General features: G+C 41.6%; 1 protein-coding gene across 5 annotated transcripts in view; it reads left to right on the top strand.

Moving 5' to 3' along the window:
- Positions 1-20,016, top strand: part of col12a1b (collagen, type XII, alpha 1b) — a 55,146-nt gene extending 35,130 nt beyond the window's left edge. For 4 of the 5 annotated variants that reach the window (XM_056764147.1, XM_056764149.1, XM_056764148.1 and 1 more), the window contains 31 exons: positions 641-770; positions 886-1,028; positions 1,375-1,504; positions 1,581-1,700; positions 1,782-1,928; positions 2,007-2,123; positions 3,004-3,156; positions 3,246-3,320; positions 3,990-4,129; positions 4,256-4,379; positions 4,566-4,709; positions 4,901-5,065; positions 5,171-5,209; positions 5,293-5,431; positions 5,682-5,824; positions 6,578-6,687; positions 10,299-10,457; positions 10,693-10,770; positions 12,816-12,902; positions 13,075-13,128; positions 13,202-13,297; positions 13,746-13,799; positions 15,384-15,437; positions 15,536-15,589; positions 15,673-15,744; positions 16,275-16,310; positions 16,395-16,461; positions 16,594-16,776; positions 17,146-17,223; positions 17,601-17,771; positions 19,267-20,016. In XM_056764147.1, coding sequence (XP_056620125.1) covers positions 641-770; positions 886-1,028; positions 1,375-1,504; positions 1,581-1,700; positions 1,782-1,928; positions 2,007-2,123; positions 3,004-3,156; positions 3,246-3,320; positions 3,990-4,129; positions 4,256-4,379; positions 4,566-4,709; positions 4,901-5,065; positions 5,171-5,209; positions 5,293-5,431; positions 5,682-5,824; positions 6,578-6,687; positions 10,299-10,457; positions 10,693-10,770; positions 12,816-12,902; positions 13,075-13,128; positions 13,202-13,297; positions 13,746-13,799; positions 15,384-15,437; positions 15,536-15,589; positions 15,673-15,744; positions 16,275-16,310; positions 16,395-16,461; positions 16,594-16,776; positions 17,146-17,223; positions 17,601-17,771; positions 19,267-19,370 — 3,366 coding nt within the window. In that variant the 3' untranslated portion in view covers positions 19,371-20,016. Of the gene's footprint in view, positions 1-640; positions 771-885; positions 1,029-1,374; positions 1,505-1,580; positions 1,701-1,781; positions 1,929-2,006; positions 2,124-3,003; positions 3,157-3,245; positions 3,321-3,989; positions 4,130-4,255; positions 4,380-4,565; positions 4,710-4,900; positions 5,066-5,170; positions 5,210-5,292; positions 5,432-5,681; positions 5,825-6,577; positions 6,688-10,298; positions 10,458-10,692; positions 10,771-12,815; positions 12,903-13,074; positions 13,129-13,201; positions 13,298-13,745; positions 13,800-15,383; positions 15,438-15,535; positions 15,590-15,672; positions 15,745-16,274; positions 16,311-16,394; positions 16,462-16,593; positions 16,777-17,145; positions 17,224-17,600; positions 17,772-18,220 lie in introns of all 5 variants that reach the window. The other variant, XM_056764150.1, reaches the window with a different exon arrangement.
- Positions 20,017-20,269: the final 253 nt, after the last annotated feature.

Below are 20,269 nucleotides of genomic sequence, written 5' to 3'. Positions count from 1 at the left end.
TTATAAAGGCGGTGAGAACTATGGTCACGTGGGTTTGGTGTTAAACCAGGATTTTTGGGTGTTCTTTTCCTTTAAGCCAATAAGGAGTCTTTGATTAAATTTTAGACAAAAAAATCTCTGATTTTGCAATCAAGAGATGCAGCGCTCCAATTGGTTGTGATAACTTTGACTCGGCTTTGTGGTTGGTTGTGCTTCTTAAGGACATGTCTGACGTCTCGCAAGCTTTTTGCATATTCTTCATGACCAAGTGCATGTCCAGACACACAAGAGATAAGATATTCGGTGCTGAATCATGTGTGTCAAAAAGTGATTCTGTCATTAGCGTTGGCGTATGGAAGGAATGTAGAAGCTTACAAATGAGCAGATGTGCTGATAATCCTGCGGGGTGATGACAGGTAGCTTACGGGTTTCCACAGATCCTCCAGTGGAGTCTCCAGCAGACCCGTGGAGCTGACAGTATTTATGTAGCAGCGAGAACATCTGTTTGTATAACATATCTGTGTGGAAATGTTATCTCGCGCTGGTAATCTAAACAGCGGCTTAACGGTGACATCATTATGTATATTTGCCCTGCCAGATTCGTAGCATCTGCTAATGCTACGAAAATGCTGAATTTGAATGTAATCTAAACTCTCGGCAGGTTCTCATTTCTGGAAGTATAAGCAATGCCTTCCTGGATCAGCTTGTCCCGGATACACCGTACTCAGTGAACGTGATGGCCGTGTATGCCGACGGAGATGGACCAGGCCTCGATGGGAAAGGAAAAACATGTGAGTTTTGTCTTTACATAACATGTAAAATTGCTGACATTTCACGCCTTTGACTTCTGCTTGACCAGCATCAGATGAACGGTGTTCTTTAACAAAATGTCGTGGTCTGTGTCAGTACCGCGGGCTGGACCCAGAAACATGCGAGTCTTGGAGACCACCACGAGCACCATCAGCATCGGCTGGGATCACGCGGAGGGTCCCGTGCAACAATATAAGATTTCGTACGCCCCCATGACAGGAGACCCCATCACTGAATTTGTGAGTAGATGTGTTGAGATTCTGTCGTCTAAAGCTTAACATTTAACTCAAAATCTGTGTTCTGGTCCAAATGTGTTGAATTGTTGCCCATCAGTCCAAATTGTTCAGAGGGAAGAGAATGAACTGGTTCTTATTCGGTGGAAATTGTTGTTTGGACTGGGAAACATACAAAGACTAAGTACACCGTGTACTTCTCTTGTAAACATTCTGAGATCTGGAAATAAACCGAAGTGGACATCCAGTAGGAATGCTGCAATGTCTGTACCGCTCAATAACCATCAAAGGATCATTGAGTGAAGGATGTTTAATTAAAAAACAGTTTGTGATCGGATTTTTTCCTCTGTAGGCGTCTGTTCCTGGCAATAGAAACAATGCTATCCTTCAAAACCTGCTTCCGGACACCCCGTACAACATCACAGTGGAGGCCATATATCCAGAAGGACCCGGAGGATCTCTGAACGGAAACGCAAAAACACGTGAGTGAAGACAAATAAGCATTGTTGGGTAAATAATTGATCAGAAATCTTTATGGCTCTTGTGTTTTGTGTTTAGTTGGTTTGCTGGCACCTCAGAACCTGCGGGTCTCAGACGAGTGGTACACACGCTTCCGTGTGTCCTGGGATCCGGCACCAACTCCTGTCATGGGGTACAAGCTGGTTTACCAGCCGACAGGTAAATACTGTGACCACAACATCGACTTTCAATCCCATACAAAATAATGATGACCTAAATGAATGATGACTTTATCTGTAGATAAGGACGAGTCTTTGGAGGTGTTTGTTGGTGATGTCACCACATACACGCTTCACAACCTCTCGCCCGGCACGACGTATGATGTTCAGGTGTACGCCCAGTATGACGGCGGTGTCAGCAAACCTCTCATCGGCCAAGGAACAACACGTACGTCCGATGTTTTATACTGATTTGGTTGTATGATTGGCAGTTTCAGAGTCACATGACTGTCTCTTGCTCATTTAGTGTACCTCAATGTGACCAACATCGAGTCCTACGACGTCGGCTATGACAGGTTCTGTGTTAGATGGACGCCTCACCGCGCTGCCACCTCTTACAGAATAAAACTCAACCCTCTGGACCGTAAGTCAGGTTTCGATTCATTAACCATAAATCTGTTCTGAAACCAGTTTTGGCATCGTAGGTCACCAGTGGTCATTTTAAGGAGTAGATTTCTAAATGACCATATTGACATCAGCATGACTTGTCATGAATGCATTGTGATGGATTATAGAGTTTATGGAAATGTTGATTTTGAATTAAGAACATTTTAGATCATTTTCGTCACGTGTGACTTAGCATTCTGTCTTAGAAGGTTGCAGCCACTGGATGACTATCACAATTTTATCCGGATGTCCTCTTGTTGGTGTAAACAATCACAGACCACCCTGCTTTTAATCCTGCATCATTTCATGAGATTTATTACGTTCACAAACTCTTATCAGTGTGTTTGTCTAAAACCGCAGTGTTGCCAGAGAAAGCCGTGTAAGGTTTCACAGATTGTTGACTTTTTACTTCTGCAGAAAGGAATGCAGAAAAACTAAACGTATAATAGTTAGAGTACTGTAGAATAACCAGATTTATTCAGACCCCTTTTGCCAAATTCCCCTTTGTAATACCATGTGTATTAAAAAATAAACCAAGAGCGTTATAAAAGCCAGCCTTTAGAATATGTCCACTGACGTCACTCACAGTTGACTAGGATGACCAAGCTCTCCAGTCATGGCTGTGAAACCACAGGGATTTAAATTCCCCAAAAATGGGATAACCTTTTGAGTTTACACATCAATAAGTCTGTTTTCATAATCATACACAGTCAGCTTGATCTTGAGTGTTAACGGACCAGTTTGCACCGTTCCAATATGGTGGAGGACCTACGTATAGCGGCCCATAGAAACTAATGCTTATCTTATTTAAATCCAAATAAAGTGGTCATGACGGAACTGTTTTGATGTGTTCACAGCATCAGCTAAAGGTCAACAGGAGATCACCATCACAGCGGCTCAGAGTCAGTACTGTTTCGACGGTTTGAGTCCAGACTCTCTCTACAGCGCCACTGTGTTTGTCCAGACCCCTAATCTAGAGGGACCCGGAGTCAGTACCAAAGAACGAACCCGTAAGTTCAGCATCTATTCCAAAATAAACATCAGCTAGTAGAATTTAAGAACAACTTTAAGCTTTGATTATTTTTTTCTATTTGTCTAGTGGTCAAACCGACTCCTGTACCAACAAAGCCACCCACTCCTCCTCCGCCACCCACAATTCCACCTGGTTGGGCAGGTATGTGTGAGCTGTCGCTGCTCTCGGACTTATATTGCGTAAATATTGAGATTCAATGCAATGGCGGAACGCCACAACACTTTTGCAAGAGTAAGACGTTTCACATTTGTTTGGATAATGTATAAACTGTAGTTAATTACTGGAGCGCAATGAGTGGTATGGAGCACATTTTTTGCGGATACGTGCCGCCCAGACATGTTTTAGATCTGGCCGCTTTGATATGGGCCTTGATCAAAGCAAAATGAAAAAAATTTTGAAAAGAAAACGTTCTTCCGCTAATGAAGAAGTATCAGTTTCTTTCATCTTTACTTCATGAAACAATTATAAATTGGATCTGTAAATCCAGGCTGGCTCATCCTCAAATCCTTCGATTTCCACAGAAGTCAACTGACCTAAAGTAGAACATCCATAGAGGGTTACAAACGTAAAGATATTTATCAAGAAGCTTATTTCTTCACTTGTACGGTGGATTATTAACATTCGCTCTTTCTGAGATCTGCTTCTCAAATATTCTTCAGTCTTGGATCATTTCTCCAGAAATTAGGATGGATCCCAACAGTAATCACAATATAGAGTCACAAAGTCTCTTCTCACTCATCACCTTCTCTTGTGCTTCGATTCACATGATTATAAAATCTGGCCTTCACGGAGTTGTTTTTTCTTTGTTAGTATGTAAAGGAGCCAAGGCAGATGTGGTTTTCCTGATCGATGGATCGTGGAGTATTGGAGATGAGAGCTTCAGCAAAGTGATTCAGTTTGTCTTCAGCGTCGTCGGAGCGTTTGACGTCATCGGCCCATCAGGAATGCAGGTAACGCGGTTGACTCAACGGATCTTTGGTCCTCTGCATGAAGGACGTTGCTGTAGATCATTTGGTAAAGCATGTAAAATGCAAATCTTACCGCGTTTAATATTCTTGCTCCGTTGCTTGGAACAGATCTCATTCGTCCAATACAGCGATGCTTCAAAGACGGAGTTCAAACTCAACTCGTATGACGACAAGGGCATTGCGCTCTCCGCTCTGAAACTCATCCAGTACAGAGGAGGAAACACCAAAACAGGTATTATTCACTTGATCAAACATCTAACATTTTCTTTCACTTAAATGACTTAAAGAATGCAGAATCCAGAAAGCATCGTGTTGTAGGTTCCGAAATGCTGGATTTTAACTGGAAAATTAAATCTGTTATACATGTTGTATTTCCTTGTCAAATCACACACAATTTCACTGACCGTTTGCTGTCCAGGGGTGGCGCTGAAGCACGTGTATGAGAAGGTCTTCACTCTTGAAAGCGGAATGAGGCGAAACGTACCGAAGGTCGTGGTCGCCGTAACAGACGGACGATCCCAAGATGAAGTGCAGAAGAACGCCGACAAACTACAGCACGCTGGTACGGCCAAAACCCTCACATCCAGAAACCCGGCGATTGATCCGAATCTCACTCAGATGCTTGCATAACCAATGAAAATGCTCGAATAGAAAATGCTTTGCAAAGAACGATTTTAGAAAATGAAGAAGGAAATTATAATGGAAGCTGTGGTTAACATAATAAGTAACACAAATAAAAATGTGTCGTTTCAGGTTACAGCGTGTTCGTGGTCGGCGTGGCCGACGTTGATTTCGTCGAGCTGCAGAACATCGCAAGCAAACCGAGTGAACGTCACGTCTTCGTTGTGGACGACTTTGACGCCTTCTCCACCATCCAGGACAACCTGGTGACTTTCATTTGTGAAACGGCAACCTCTTGTGAGTTCATGGTTTATGACACCGCACTTTCTTGATCTTTATTTTGGTTTGTGAATTGGATCATCAGCATCATGAAGTTGACGATTATTTTGTTTGATTTTCCAGCTTGTCCTCTGATCTACGTGAATGGATTCACATCTCCAGGTAGACCTGTGATGTGCTGTTTTACTCATGGTTTTTTTATATGCACGGCATATATGCTGACATGCATCTGTCTGTTTACACAGGATTCCGAATGTTGGAGGCCTTCAATCTGACCGAGAAGATGTACGCTAATACCAAAGGCGTCTCGATGGAACCCGGTTCCTTCAACAGTTACACCGCTTACAGACTGCACAAGAACGCTTACCTCAGCCAGCCCTCGTCGTGAGTTCTTTTCAAAAGCAGTTTGGGATTAAAAACTCTTTAGAGAGTTGCAGGTCTGATCTGTGAGTTTCGTTGGCTCGCCGTGTTTCTCCCACACACTTCCTTAATCACTCTACCATCCAGAGAACTGAAATACTGCATCACATCAATCCAGTGGTGCTTTGGACCTGCCGCTCGGCTGCTGATGTCTGCAGAAACATGAGCTTTCATTTCCTCTCCATTTGGCTGAGTTCATTTGTGTTTTTTGCAGGTATATTCATCCGGACGGTCTGCCTTTCACGTACACCATCATTCTGATGTTCCGTCTGTTACCCGATTCGCCGTCAGAGGCCTTCGACATCTGGCAGGTGTCAGACAAGAACAACAAACCTGAGACCGGTGTCACTATCGATGGTGAGTCTCATTCTTACTATTTCTGAATTTACATTTAGCAGACGCTTTTATCAAAAGCGATTTACAGAGAGTTCAGAGAGCAATACAATGTATTGATGCTTGTTTACACCAAAGATCATAACAATAAAGGCCATTGTACATTGAGTCCGAAATTTCGGCACATTAAAAAATAAATACGACCTCACGTTGTGTCAATCACATTAACACACTGCCTCCGATATCTTCGTCCGTCATTCAAAAAATTGGACTGGGTAGGATTTTATGCGATTTTGAATCCGTGGCAAGCCTTTCGAGAGGCATTTTGACAATTCAGAGACACCGAACAAAGGAGCGCCAAATACAAATAAAAAGTCATAAGAAAATACTGTATGTGCAAAGACCTTAACAAAAAATATGTAGAAATGTAAGAGACAAGAGTCCAAACACAAGTACAACGATTACAATACAGAGAAATGATATCATTGGAATCACTTCAGGGCAATTTTTTTTTCTACCTGATGATCAACAAAACAGTGACGGCCAATAAAAATGCATTTTAATTGTGATTTAAATGTTAAAATCGCAACGCAACCTTTGGATTAAGATAACATTATTGCACAAAGGTGTGTACGCTATTATAATAACGTTCTTTGGGTGAACGGCAATAATGTTTGCGATCATTCCGTTAAGATAGAGATGAATCTTCTTTTGACGATAATTAAAAAAGTGTTGGCGTATCTATGTTCCTAACTTTTTTCCTTTTTTTTGTTTAAGCCTCCAGCCAAACTTTGTCGTTTTACAACAAGGACACAACCGGAGACATCCAACGAGCCACATTCAAGAACGATCAAGTGAAGAGGATCTTCCACGGAAGTTTCCACAAGGTAAACTTTGGTTCTTTCTTCTCTCAACAAAGAATCCTTTGTAGTAGTCTTTCGCTTTGCAACCAGTGCGGTTTGTCTTGGAGAAGTTTGGAAACTCACATTACTGCTGGATTTAAAGAAAATTCCTATTTAAAGCGTTTGGCCTCTTCAGGCCCATAAATAGTTTCTCCTGACTCAGGCTTCTTCTCACATTAACTCTGTCACAGTCCATTATGGAGCAGAGTAAGGGTGTGTCTCCCAAAATCACTTTCACAAGAATCCATACGCCTCTGAATGCTCTTCTCTGGCGAGGAAGCTGGAAAATGTTGGATCACGGCTCAGTGTATTTAACAGTGACATCAGAAAAGATAAGAGGATCGGCTGAAGTTCTCTTATCTTTCTAAACTCTGCGTCTGGATTACAACGTCTGCCTGTCAATGTCGACCACAGGGGAAATTCTTGAGGTTTGAATGGGAGGTGTAGTGGCTTGTATTTTGTGGTTTTGCCTCCCAGAATCCTCGAGTGAACACAGTAGGCCCCGGGCGGTACCTGTCGGTCTGAACCCTTGGGAGGAAGTCATTAATCCTACACACATCATTCAGTATAACGCTGGGACGAATATCCACTACGCCTTAAAAAGTTTGCGATCACTACCTCATTCTATATGATTTTATTTACCCACATTTTAAAATAATAGAAAACTCATCAAAATGATAGAAAAACAGAAATGTAGCTATAGAAATGATGTCATGCACAAATCCAAAATATATCAAACTATTTTACATTTGTCCATCTTTAGTGTTGAGAATTTGTGCAAGCAGCGGAGATGCTTTTCAAAGATATTGAAGGAGTTCACATTCATTCTGACCGCTTATTCACTATTATCCTTCATTATTCAGTTAATGTCATTTCTTTCCAAAATATGTTTAGTCTTCTAATAGAAGAAATAAAGATTTTGGCACAACTACACAAAATTTTGGAGCTCATAAGAAACATTTCAGTTAAATGACGCTCAACAATAATCTAAACAGTTTTTCTTTATAGAAAAGTGTGTGATGTACTGTTTCTGCGATTCGTTTTATTTTCAAGAAAACAGAGATTTTGAAAGTATGGAACTCTCAACTGCCACAACGCTGTTCGTTCTGTATGCAAAGTTTCAGTAGCAAACAACCTTGTACTTTGCAAAGATAAATCTTTTAGTTTTCACATCACAGATTTACTGATTTGGAAAGCAATAAATAATGCTTAAATATCAGTGCGTTTTTAAAGCCGGAGGTTTCTGGCACGACATAATTTAATGCAGATGTCTTTTTGTTCTGGAGATAAACAAACATGATTTACACCGTTTAGCTTCAGAAAACTTGGACTGGAGCTCATAGAATGGATGGTTTTGTGGTGCTTTTTATATCTTTTTGAAAGTGTTTTTATGATGAAAAGAGCAGATTTTTGAGGTGTTGTGCTACACTTGAGAATGAAAGGCATATATTTGGGAATAATAAAAACAGAATGGATTTGTTTTCTTAAAGTCCCAGTGAAATAAAAAATGTCAATGCCATTTTTTTCATGAAATATTGCAGTGTTTATTCTAAATAGTTTAACAATGTGGGTCATTCTCATTTTAAAATTGGTGTGCCCTCATAATCTTCTGTTAAAATCTGAAAATGCAAATCCATTAACTCCCCTTTTACTGTCAGTCTGCTGCCAGTTTCATTTCAAAATGCAATGGCTGTTTTTATACATCCAATCAAATCGCAGGATCGCAATCCTGGTTCACAGGGACTTTAAAGAATGGGAATGTGTGTGAGTAAGTGAGTCCCGAAGAAATCATTGATACCTTTGAAAGCTTCGCTGTAGTGGAATGAATTTTTAAGGGAAATCTGTTTGAAATATCCTGCGTCTGAACATCCACAGGTGGCCATTTGAGCTGGGAGGACAACTGCCAATAATCATTTCAAAATGGAGAAATTAAATTAATATAATCACTTCCAACAATTCTTTATATAACAGTGAAGAGAGCTTATAACAGAGTGCAGATGATCTGATTGGTTGAGTTTATGTCAGACTGCCAGGAAAAATACATTTTCTGGGCAAACAGGTGCTTCATTGTAACCCAATCAGAAGAACGGATCACTGCGTTTCTGATGTTTTTAGAGATTGTTTTACCCCTCAATTGTCACATTGTATTTTGTTTACAACCTTATAAATGTTTATACTTAAAACCTTCAGAATGGGTTCTGCCCACTACTGTATCTTGGATGTTTACATGTGACCCTGAGGCACGGGTCAAAAGATCCATTTTCCTTTTCTGTCAAAAGGCATTAGAAGATTAAGTGAAGATCATGTTCCATGAAGATATTTTGAAAATTTCCCACCGTAAATATACAAAACTTTATTTTTGTGAGATGTTGCAGCAAAACCGCAAACAAAAATGGCCAGAAACTCACCTGCAAACTTCTCTCGCTGCTGCCGCTGTTTGGGAATTACCCACTGGAGTTTGATATCTATGTAAAGCTTAGAATTTCACCTTTCGGGTTCTTTAACTCTCCACAAAATCATAACAGTGGTAAGCAAATAGTTTTCTATTCTAGGCCATTTTCTCAATATTTGGATTTTTTTCACCCTCAGATTGCTGATTTTCAATCAGTTATATCTCGACATAATATAGTCATACCCAAACAAACCATACGTCAAGTATTTATTCAGCATTCAGATGATACGTAAATCTCAATTCTGAAAAATTGATTTATGGCTGGTTTTGTGGTCACATTTTTGAATCGTAGAAATGAAGTATATCTTCCGCTGTGAGTGGAATCGTGTCAAAAGTTAGACCAAACAATATGCTCAAGTCAAAAGTCTGGCTCAGCGGGTCAAAGTTGGACATCTAGTGATCTCACATTTGCTTTTAATCAGCGGTTTTGTGGTTGAGTCGTGTGATGCCTGCACAGTTCAAAAGAAAACTGCTTGTCGGGTTCCATAACATCCAATTCATCATTTTAATGAATATCATGTCTCTTTAACTCTGTTTGCCTTTATTATATCAAAAGCTCTGTCCATACCCTGATCCACAGAATCGATCCTCGATTATCTCGGCTGTCTGTCTTTGAGCAGCGGACGGATGATCCGTAGCGAGAGCCCCTCATCACCCGCTGCGATGAACAGGGAACAGCAATCCCACCCGCTGATATCATTGTTGAATTGCACGCGATGAGTGTGTTGTTTTAGCACAGTCCAGCCTTATTTCATATTTGGCGAAGTTGTCGTGAATTCACTCTGAAATTTAACAGCAGCATGATAAACGTGTGTTTGGTAGAGGGCGTTTCTGATCAGCTCCAGAGATTTAAGATTGTGTCCTTAATTCTCTGTAAAAAGTAATGTACAATAAGACTAGACTGTTATTGGCAGCTTGAGGACGTCAGGATATATTTGGTTATAAATGAAGTTTTTTTTACGAGCGCCTCCGGCCCAAACACACACTCAGAACAGAGACGCCCATCATCTGTAATTAGGCTTTTGGCATTAATGAAACGCTAGAGATCCGCCAACTGGAGTATGTTTAATGACGAATTGAATGAATGTTCTTGGCTGTTAAATCACCCTCCACTAATACATATAACAATCATTTTCTTTTTCAGCTTCACATCCTGGTGTCTCCCAAGAGCGTCAAGCTGAACGTGGACTGCCAAGAAGTTGCAGAGAAGGAGATGAAACCGAGAGGAAACACATCGACGGACGGATATCAAGTGCTCGGCAAAATGTCCAAATCTATTGGATCTAAAGGGGAATCGGCGACGGTGAGTAGTTGCCTTCCAAAGCGACACGATCCTAATGTGGAACAGTGAGATTTCACAGGGGGCGGGGTTAGAGGGATGATACAGGTGGTCTTTATCACACAGGTTTTGGCATTATCACAGCATGCATCGCTCCAGCCTGGATCCTTTTACTGGGCCGTCTGAGCCTCTTATTATCTGAAAATGCACAGCTTTTATCAAAGACACGTGTAACATCCGTTTTCTCTCTGCTCTTCAGTTCCAGCTCCAGATGTTCGACATTGTGTGCAGTCTCGGCTGGACCAGCAGAGACAGATGTTGTGACCTTCCTTCCATGGTAAGAAAAGACCTCAATAGAGGCCTACGGATGGGTTTGGAAAGCCCAAACGTCGTGGCACATTTGGGCTAGGGCTGACCCATGAACCACCTGCTTGTTTTCCTTACACGCCACACCTTTGATCATCGTGGCTTTGAGCGAGACGCTTGACCCCGGGTCGCTCTAGTGGTTGGCTACATAAAGTGGGGCTCCAAACGCACATGTAGCAGTCGCCCCAAGCTGCGCGTTCTTTACTCCGTCTTGAAATTCCAGATGTTTTCCACGCGTCTCTGTTGAGCACATTTGAACATGACGTGAAACACGACGAACACAGCGGTCAGCTCACTTCCGCTCGGCGTGCGTTACACAGAGATGGCATTCACTCACAAATTCATGTTTCTTATATGTCGAGTGGTGCGAGTGTTTTAGTCTTGTTTTGTACCACAAATATTTAAACATTCCTAAATTAGGATGCACTTTCTTGACAAGAAAGATGACCTAAGATATTCTTGTTAGTGTTGTTTTAAGGAGAAAAATATAAGAAAGAAATAAGTTTATGGTAAAACAAGCAAAAAAAATCTGCAATTGGGGTGAGAAATGAAAACTTGAATTTGGTACTTGAGAAAATGTTTTTTTTTTGCTTGTTTTTACCATAAACTTTCTTCATTCTTATATTATTTTTCGTAAAACAAGAATGAAGGTCACCTTTTTTTATCAATAAATTGTATATTGATTTAAGAAGTTGAAAATACTTTATCTAAAAACAACACAAAAACACTTAGTAAGAGTGTAGTTTTTTGCAGTGTTTTCTATACAGCGATCATTCTCACGACTGAACAAACATGAAGGATATGCATGCGGTAATGCCTGAAGCCAGCTGTTCTTTATTATTTATTTAGTTCTTCATAAGCAAATAATCAAAGTCTTTGAATGTACTCGTGGGATTTCATGATGAGTGTTTATGACATGAGTCCTCTACCCACATACCCAAAGCCAAAGAGAGCCATGAAGTCATAGAGATGATAATACATTCAAAACCCTAAATCAACACAAAATAAGACCTTTATTATGTAATTGACTTTATGTTTCTGCTCTTATTGAGTACAATGCATCGCTGTGTTTTTCTGAAGAATTATAATGTTGTTTCATAATCTTCTTCAGAATACTGGACCGCACCAAAAATCTTCTCAAAGGTTATCTCAATCAGTGAACACTATAGCTAAGTAAACAGTGGCGTTAACAGTCAGGTAACAGCAATGATAGCAGATGATGATGTCTGGTATGACTTCATTCTGGAAGAGAACACCCGCTTATCACAATGACTGTTGAATTATATCAAGATGGAAATCCCGTTTCATTCAGAATTGTGTTGACTTCAAAAGACAATGTTATGGTAAAATGAAGATTTGTGATTGTTCATGTCATCCAAACGGGATTTAAAAAAGACACGATTTGTGTTTTCAATGGGAGTGAATGGTGACCCCATTCAAGTTTAACAAAGACACAAAAACATTGTACATTTCATCATATAATGGATTATTATTTTTGTTTCGTTTGCACCAAATCCATGTGAAGGTGGTAAGGACGACTTAAACATACATTTTGAGTTAGATGAAGTTATTTAATAATGCTTTTGTGTCTTTTTGAAGCTTGAGATGTGTGGGTCTCCATCCACTCCCATTGTAAACAAGACGTTTTGTGCTTTTAACAAACAAAAAAGTCATCGGGGGTTTGAACGACATAAGTGCGAGTTAATGATGACATTCATTTTTGCACTAACTAACATTTACACTAGACTCGCCAGTGGAATAGATGAAATCAATAAACTATAGTCAATACTCTGCTAGGACACCGTCTTTTAGCTTTTAAAGTTTCAGTCTTTTTGATATATGAGCAGACTTTTATTCAAAGTAACATACAGAACATCTTTTGACAAATGTTTATGAATTCCTCTGTTTCCAGCCAACAAACTTTCTACTGTCTGTTTCGTGAATCCACCTCAAACTTAAGATGTTTTTTCTTGATCTTTTATCTTCACTCTTGTTTTCTTTCCTGCTGTGTTTCAGAGAGACGAATCCAAGTGTCCATCGCTTCCCAATGCCTGCACGTGTACCTCAGAGAGTACGGGTCTTGCGGGCCCTCAGGGACCAGTGGTGAGTACATCAGGAGAACTTTTCTACATTTGGTTACATCGTGTTTGAGTTTAGCTTCACTGTTTTTTTTTATTTGTTTTTGTTCTTACTAACTGACTGGTTTTTACTAACTAACACGCATTTGATTGCTTGACGCACGACTGGACATTGTATTCACATTATTCTTTCCCAGGGTGCACCTGGAAGCAAAGGACCCCGAGGTGAGAGAGGAGAGACCGGCGCGAATGTGAGTACCACATCACTCTGTGAGACAAAGTCATTCCCTGTTCCAGCTCATCTCACGTGTTTGGTCTCTGCAGGGTCCGCCCGGACCGCGAGGAGATATGGGACCGTCCGGTCCGATGGGCCCTCCAGGACCACAGGGACCCAGCGGGCTCTCCATCCCAGGCGAGGCTGTGAGTTTCCTCACATTACTATGGCGTGGTGTCGCAGTCAGATGTCAGTAGCTGGCTGTAAATCACACAGCAAACAGGGATTATTGAGGCTATTTATTATCCCGGGGCTTGCGGTGGAGGCGTAATTGCAGGAGCTCGGCATTCCTGTACATCTGAGGGCTTTACACTCATCTGGGTTCTCATAAACTGTCTGATCCCACTCGACGCACAAATCTCGCAGGATTTCCTTCCTCATTTTCCTAAGAGCCTGCAGTTCTCAGCTTTTTTATATTGGATCATACTTAGCATTAGAGGCTTCAGCTCAAACCATGTGGATTGTTCTCTTGAGTCACCTAGTAACCACGTAGAACACCCTAGCAACCACTTTCAAAACCACGTGACATCTCTCTCGTGTGATATGTGCTTTTCATTTTTGTTTCGAATTTACACTTTTGTTTTCTCCATTCAGGGTCGCCCCGGTCCGAAGGGAGATTCAGGCGACACTGGCTTACCTGGACAGAAAGTAAGTGTTGTTCGAGAGCACAGTTTGAGTTTTTTAAGGGTGAAATAGGAGGATTAGTTGTGTCGCAAGGCTTTCGCTACCTCTCTGCATGAGCTCCATGTGCTTCATGTGAAGTTGTTAGTCAACCCCTGGGGCCAGGTGGAGGCGGAGCTCAAACTGTAGTTGTAGATCACATCATGAGACAAAGTGCTGCTGGGTCCTAAACTCTCTCTCGGGTTTCTTCTGTCGAGCTGTTGATTTTCGTTCAGAAAAGCAATGAAGTTTAGTTGGTGAGGCTCAGAGTTGAATTCTGTAGGACTGTCCAGAGGAAATATTTATTTCTCAGATAATTGTAAACACGTGAAGAGTCTGGAGGTGTAAAATGAATGTAGATTGCATGGGTAAAATATTGAAGATTTGAGGGCATGAATAATGAGTTTGAGTTCATTTTGAGATCTTCAATCAGATTGACAATCAACTGCAGACTTGACAAATCTGAGCTCAGTTTAAACTCCCCGTGAACCGGAAGTTGTGTTTACTTCCGTATCCTGTCACATTTCCGAGCGAAAGGGAACTTCAAAGGAGAAAATAAGTGGGTGTGACTTGCGTTTTTCCCTTCGAATTGATTGGCTGTGTAAAAACATCTGTTGCATATTGAAATGAAACTAGCAGCAGACTGACAGTTGAAGGGGAGGAGTTAACGGTTGCTCCGCCCAAGCCGTCTAATTTACGTCATTTGACAAGGATTGTCATTTCCGGGCGGAAGTACGTTTTCAGATTTTAACTGAAGATTAGGGTTCATGAATATTCTTAAAATAAAATGACACACATTGATAAGCTATTTACTATAGACGCTACAATATTTCATGAAAAAATAAGAATCATCATTTTATATTTCACTGGGACTTTAAGACTTTGTTGATATCTCCTCTGAAACTCTTATGACAGAGACATTGGTGAGATGTCTGACTTCCTTTCTCATAAGGAAACATCTGAGACGCAAACTTTGTATTTGTTCTCCATTGAATCTCATTGATGTCTATAACTGAGATATAAAAGAGATCTCACTGCAGATTTTAGACTTTAGAGATGTGTCGTGGACTTCTTCAAGGAAAGCAGGCGAGACTGAATTAAAACGATTTAGTTTTTCTACTTTAAAACACACAGACAAGAACATTTATTTGAGTCTGATGAACAAAGACGAAACGAAGCACGAGAGAATGAAGGCAGAGGTTTTCTCGGGATTGTCATATCATCATTTCTTCAGGGTATCTGATCACTTAATGAAGAGAAGGTTGGGCCTGCAGGTGAGCGTGTCGGAGGAGTTGCTATGACGACACGCATTTAATGACTCGCAGGGAATGCAGCCGGGGTTTATAACTGGCAGTAAAACAGATCTGGAATAAATTAAGTGCCCTGTAAACTTAATGCCATGACATCAAAGAACATGGAGAGAGAAGGAGAGAGAGAGGCCGAATATTTTGAATTAAATTGTTTGTGTAAAACAATTTCATTTGTCTGGTCGGTGGTTAGTGACCTTTGCTAATATGAAACCGCTGCGAGTCTCACCGTTCTTCTCTCTCGTTTTTTCTTCGTCTCTCTCAGGGTCCACCGGGACCAGCCGGTGCCGCCGGGCCTGTTGGATCCGCCGGGATACGGGTGAGTGAGGACTGTTCAATGTACATGCGCATTATGACACAGGACGAACATGTGAGTCTGATCATGCGTGTATCTGTGCATGTGTGTTCTCAATGCAGGGACCTCCAGGGAAAGAGGGGCCGGCGGGACCCCGAGGATCACAAGGACCGATGGTACATTCTTGATTTTCTGAGGTGTTGTTAAGTTTGTTTGGTTTGATATCAAGTCTTATGCAATCTTTTATTCTGTTGTTCAGGGACCCCCGGGAGGTCCCGGAATGAACGGGCCTACGGGAAAACCTGGAAAACCCGGAGATACTGGCGTGCCGGTAAGAATACTCCAGGCCTGTTTTCGTGATTGGGGCGTGTTACGCAGATACACAACAGCGTGACACTTGTTAAAGGAGCTCATTTGTACAATTAGTCAAAACGGGCATGGCCGTAGGAATGGAAAAATCTCAAATTGTATTTTCTAAACAAAAATGAGATGAAATGAAAGCAAATGGATATTTTTGCTTAAATCAGCTGGAGTTTAATCTCACATGTCTCGCCTTCTCAACAAATCCCCAATCATTTGTCCTTTATCATTTCTATTGAATATTCTGATCAATGTCTGTCAGCACGGTGGTTTAGATTTGTGCCCCAAACACACTGAGCCCATTATTGACTTTTCTTTCCTAAATCGAAACAGTTTAACAACAAAGAGCGCACGCTCTGACGCGATCCACACTGTTTGTAATCGGATAAATATTTACTCATTGAGATGTATGGTGTGGTTTCAGACGCAAATGAAGACCAAATGAGTCCTTCTACGTCATGTTGTGATGCTTAACAAGCAATGTGATTTTTATTCCTGCAGGGTCCTTCGGGGGTTAAAGGAGACAAGGGCGAGAGAGTGAGTGATCGTTGTCTGATCTCATTGTGTTCATCGTGTGTTCGTAAACGCACGTTCTCTGACCTGTTGCGTTGATTCTTTTAGGGTGACATCGCATCTCAGAGCATGATGAGGTCCATCGCCCGACAGGTCTGCGAACAGCTTGTCAACGGTAAGAAAAAACATTTTCTACCCCACAAACTGGGTAATATGCAATGGGAAAGATCATGTCAATTTAAAAATGAAAATACACCAAAAGTGTGGTTCTGGTTTTATAATAATCCACGTTTATGTTTTCATACAGGTCAACTGGCTCGGTTTAACGAAATGCTGAACCAGATCCCCAATAACTATCATAGCAACAGCCCAGGACCCGCCGGCCCACCCGGATCTCCGGGATCTGAGGGACCACGCGGAGAGCCCGGTCGGTTAGGCAGAAACGGTCTTCCGGGAACTCCAGGTTTGCCCGGTCGCCAAGGAGAAAGAGGTACCTGAAGCATCATTTGAACCCAACCCAAGTCATTGTAACGCCTCGTGTGTCAGGAGATCTGTGGTTATTTTGGTGCCCTCACTGCATATGCTGTATGGATTTGCATGAATCCTGCATTTAATCATGAGCTAAAGCAATACAGATGACCGCTGCATGTATATTCATGATGTGGGCATTGTTCACGTATAGTCAGTTTGTCAGCCTCTGGCGATGCTCGATTCATTTCAGCATCACACAATCCAGGCCTGTGTGTTACTGTTGTGAAGTGTTGTTCTTCACAGGCATCCAGGTGTGATGTCACACTCTTGTGTTGTGTGTCGAGCGTGTTCGGACTCACATTGTTGTGTTCGTGTTTGTTTACATCAGGACCACCTGGAGAGAAGGGCGATCGAGGAAGTCCAGGCATTGGAGAGAGAGGACAGAGAGGGGCTACTGGACCACCGGGTGTGTTTCCAAACACACACATTGACACACGTTTACCCAGCTGTCGAAATTAAGACTTTGGGAAAAATGTTATTTGGATTGTATTGGACTTCACCTCTTATTTAACTTTTGCTGTTTTACATTTGACAAATCCAAAATATCAAGGATGTCCCTTGTCTTGTGGAACCATTTGTGGGACTCCTTTCTCCTCATGTGATCACATGACTGACTGGTCTATTTCTCGTCTCATTCTAGTTCAGCACTTTTATTTTCAGACACTCGTGGGGTTGCGTAACACGAGCATTCATATCCCCTCCACTCTATTCCCTTTAATTTCCCTTCACAGAAATCACACGGTTGAAGATTCAAAGACACTTTTTCTCCTCCTTTTTCTGTAGGACCGTCAGGCGAATCCAGACCAGGTCCTCCAGGTCCATCGGGTTCTCAAGGTTCCCGTGGTGCACCCGGTCGCAACGGTGTCGCTGGAGTACGGGGTCCACCCGGCCCACCCGGATACTGCGACTCCTCTCAGTGTGTCGGCATTCCGTATAACGGACAGGGATACAGAGGTACGTCCCCCATGGTTCTCGCTGCGCCTGTGCCTATCAGCGACTCCGCATTAATGGCATGCGGTAGAGTAACATAGTGCATGAATTCACCAGTAGTAGATGTTGTGATATGAGAATGTGCGGTTCAATTTTTATGTAGGAAATATGTGCTCCGTGTCCTAACTGGGTTTGGCATTATCATTCCAAACTGTGACCACAACAAACGTCTGCCGTTTGTTTGTATCGCATTGTGCCGTACACTCATTGGTTAAACATTTTGCGCGATCCGATTGGACAATATTTTGTCGCTTTGCACTGAATTTCCAGCCTGATCATATCTTTATATATCATTTAAATAAATTTGTGCAGTTATTGTTAAAAGGCACATCGTAACCGGGTTTTCGTTCTATGATTTTCCGGCAGAGAAAGGCGTCTGTGATTTCTAACCCCTCCTGTTTAACCCGTTCCAGGTTCATAAACTTTCTAAAGCACCTGTGCTGCTTACACTTTGAAATCCCGAGAAAGTCACACGTTATTGGGCTCTGTGCGGATAACCTCCACGGAGACGAATAAAGCAACACAACCGAATGAAAACAAACAAAGCCGAACCAAACGAAAAGAGATGGTACTAACAACAACTCACAGCCAAGGGCATCACCAACGACAGCCACCACAAGCAAACCAGCCACAGTCCACCGGACACCGCATGAATAAAACCCGCCGGCAACCACCACAAATACTAACCGGGTGGAACCCGCAAGGCATTTAGCATGTTAACTCTGCGGTTTCTGATTATCTGTAAATAAACTAATCTTGCATTGTAGTAAATGAAACCCTAGTCCACTAAAGCCTATAGTTTAACCCTTTGTAGTGAGCTTGTGCGTGTGTTCTTCTGCTTGCTGACCAAACGTGCCTTTAGTGATCTCACAGACTGCTGCTCAAGGCCAAACCACGTGTGTTTTATACGCCCGACCCTGAACCGTTTCCTTCTGTCTGTGTGTGATGTTTCCATGAGCTAACATTCATGTTTCAGTGAGGTCATTGAGGATTCATATAGCAATTGAATCGAGGTGGAATTCTTCTTTCTAGTTCTCCTGTTAACGTTGTGTAGAAGAATTTCACCATATAATATCATTTAGCATTGATAGACAGATGTTTCTTATAGTGATCAGTGTTTTAGACATGCGGTGGGGTCCACAAAGTCTGAGACGGCATTGAAAATCTGAAAAAATACAGTATGTTGCATGATTTTGGGAAAAGTATGTAAGATTATTTTAAATAAAGCCAGAGAATGTTTTGTTTTTTCACGATGACATACCAAATACCCATTTTATTTTTTAGTTGAACCTTAATTTCAGGGTGCTGTTACTATAAACAGCAATGCAAACTAGCCCCCCCTCTCAAAAAATGAATTGGTGGTCTCGGACCCGGACCCCGCTGTATGATCTACCCTCACCTCAGTCATATTTTGCTTGCACGCTGACACGCGATTGGTCGCTGCCGTATTTCCAAGCAGAACAGTTTCCACCGGAAGCCGAACGCGTAGACACGATACCCGAAGAAGATTTCGAGATTTCCCCTCAGGAGCGGCGCAGGAGGTCACAGCCACACTCCGGATGAAGGGGACGTTGATTGGCTGAAGTCGTTTGTTTGTTGACGTTCCAGTGGCCTTTACAGTTTACCGAATAATCATAATCCAACCTCAAAGCTTCACGTCTTGTACTCCATTGCTTGTAAAACCGCGCTGAATATTTGTCCGAATGGCGTGCAGGTGACAGGTGTTTGATAATTTATTAACATTGAAGGGTTTCCAAAGATCATCATCATCATCATCGCCTCTTCCAGCACAAATCATCCTTTATGTCGCACACACACTCACATTAGTTATTCATGTCTCTCGTGTTTTCTTATCATCTGCTCCTCATCACAGTATTGTAAATCAAATATTGCTCATAACAGATGAATGTTTGATTTCACCGCACAGCTGATTTTACCCAAGGTGGAATTGCATGTCTGTGGTGTGTATTTACTATGTTTTTTTTTTCATTTTGTAGTTGTTGGTTTCCTTTTTTAATCCAGAATATAGTTGTTGTAATTGTTGTTTATCAGTATCGAATGCAGCTGGCATTTGCGTGCAAGACTATAGATGTAGTATTTGCTGGCTTATGTTCATCGCTGCACATTGTGAATTAATTCCACAGCCTTATTTTCTTATTTATTTCTGAAACAGAGGAGGCATTTTTCAATAAAACTACTGAAAATTGAATTCTTCGTGCAGTTTCTCTTGTTCGAATAGTTAAGACCCGGACGCGATGCCAGTGAGGATGTGCAAATATAACTTTGATATCATTTGTTGCGATAAACGCAGCTTGATTTTATCCAACAGTGCTCATTCGTTTCATTTGGTCGATCCGTTATATGTCATTTCATCAGATTAGAGGCAAATTCATCTGCCGCTCATTTTCAATCGCTGTGGTCGACGCAAACCCAGAGCTCCAGTTCATATTACCAATATTAAT

Source organism: Triplophysa dalaica, chromosome 13 (assembly GCF_015846415.1).
Source record: "Triplophysa dalaica isolate WHDGS20190420 chromosome 13, ASM1584641v1, whole genome shotgun sequence".
Lineage (NCBI taxonomy): Eukaryota > Metazoa > Chordata > Actinopteri > Cypriniformes > Nemacheilidae > Triplophysa > Triplophysa dalaica.
The sequence above is the reverse complement of the archived record's forward strand: the minus strand, read 5'-3'. Positions and strand labels throughout refer to the sequence as shown.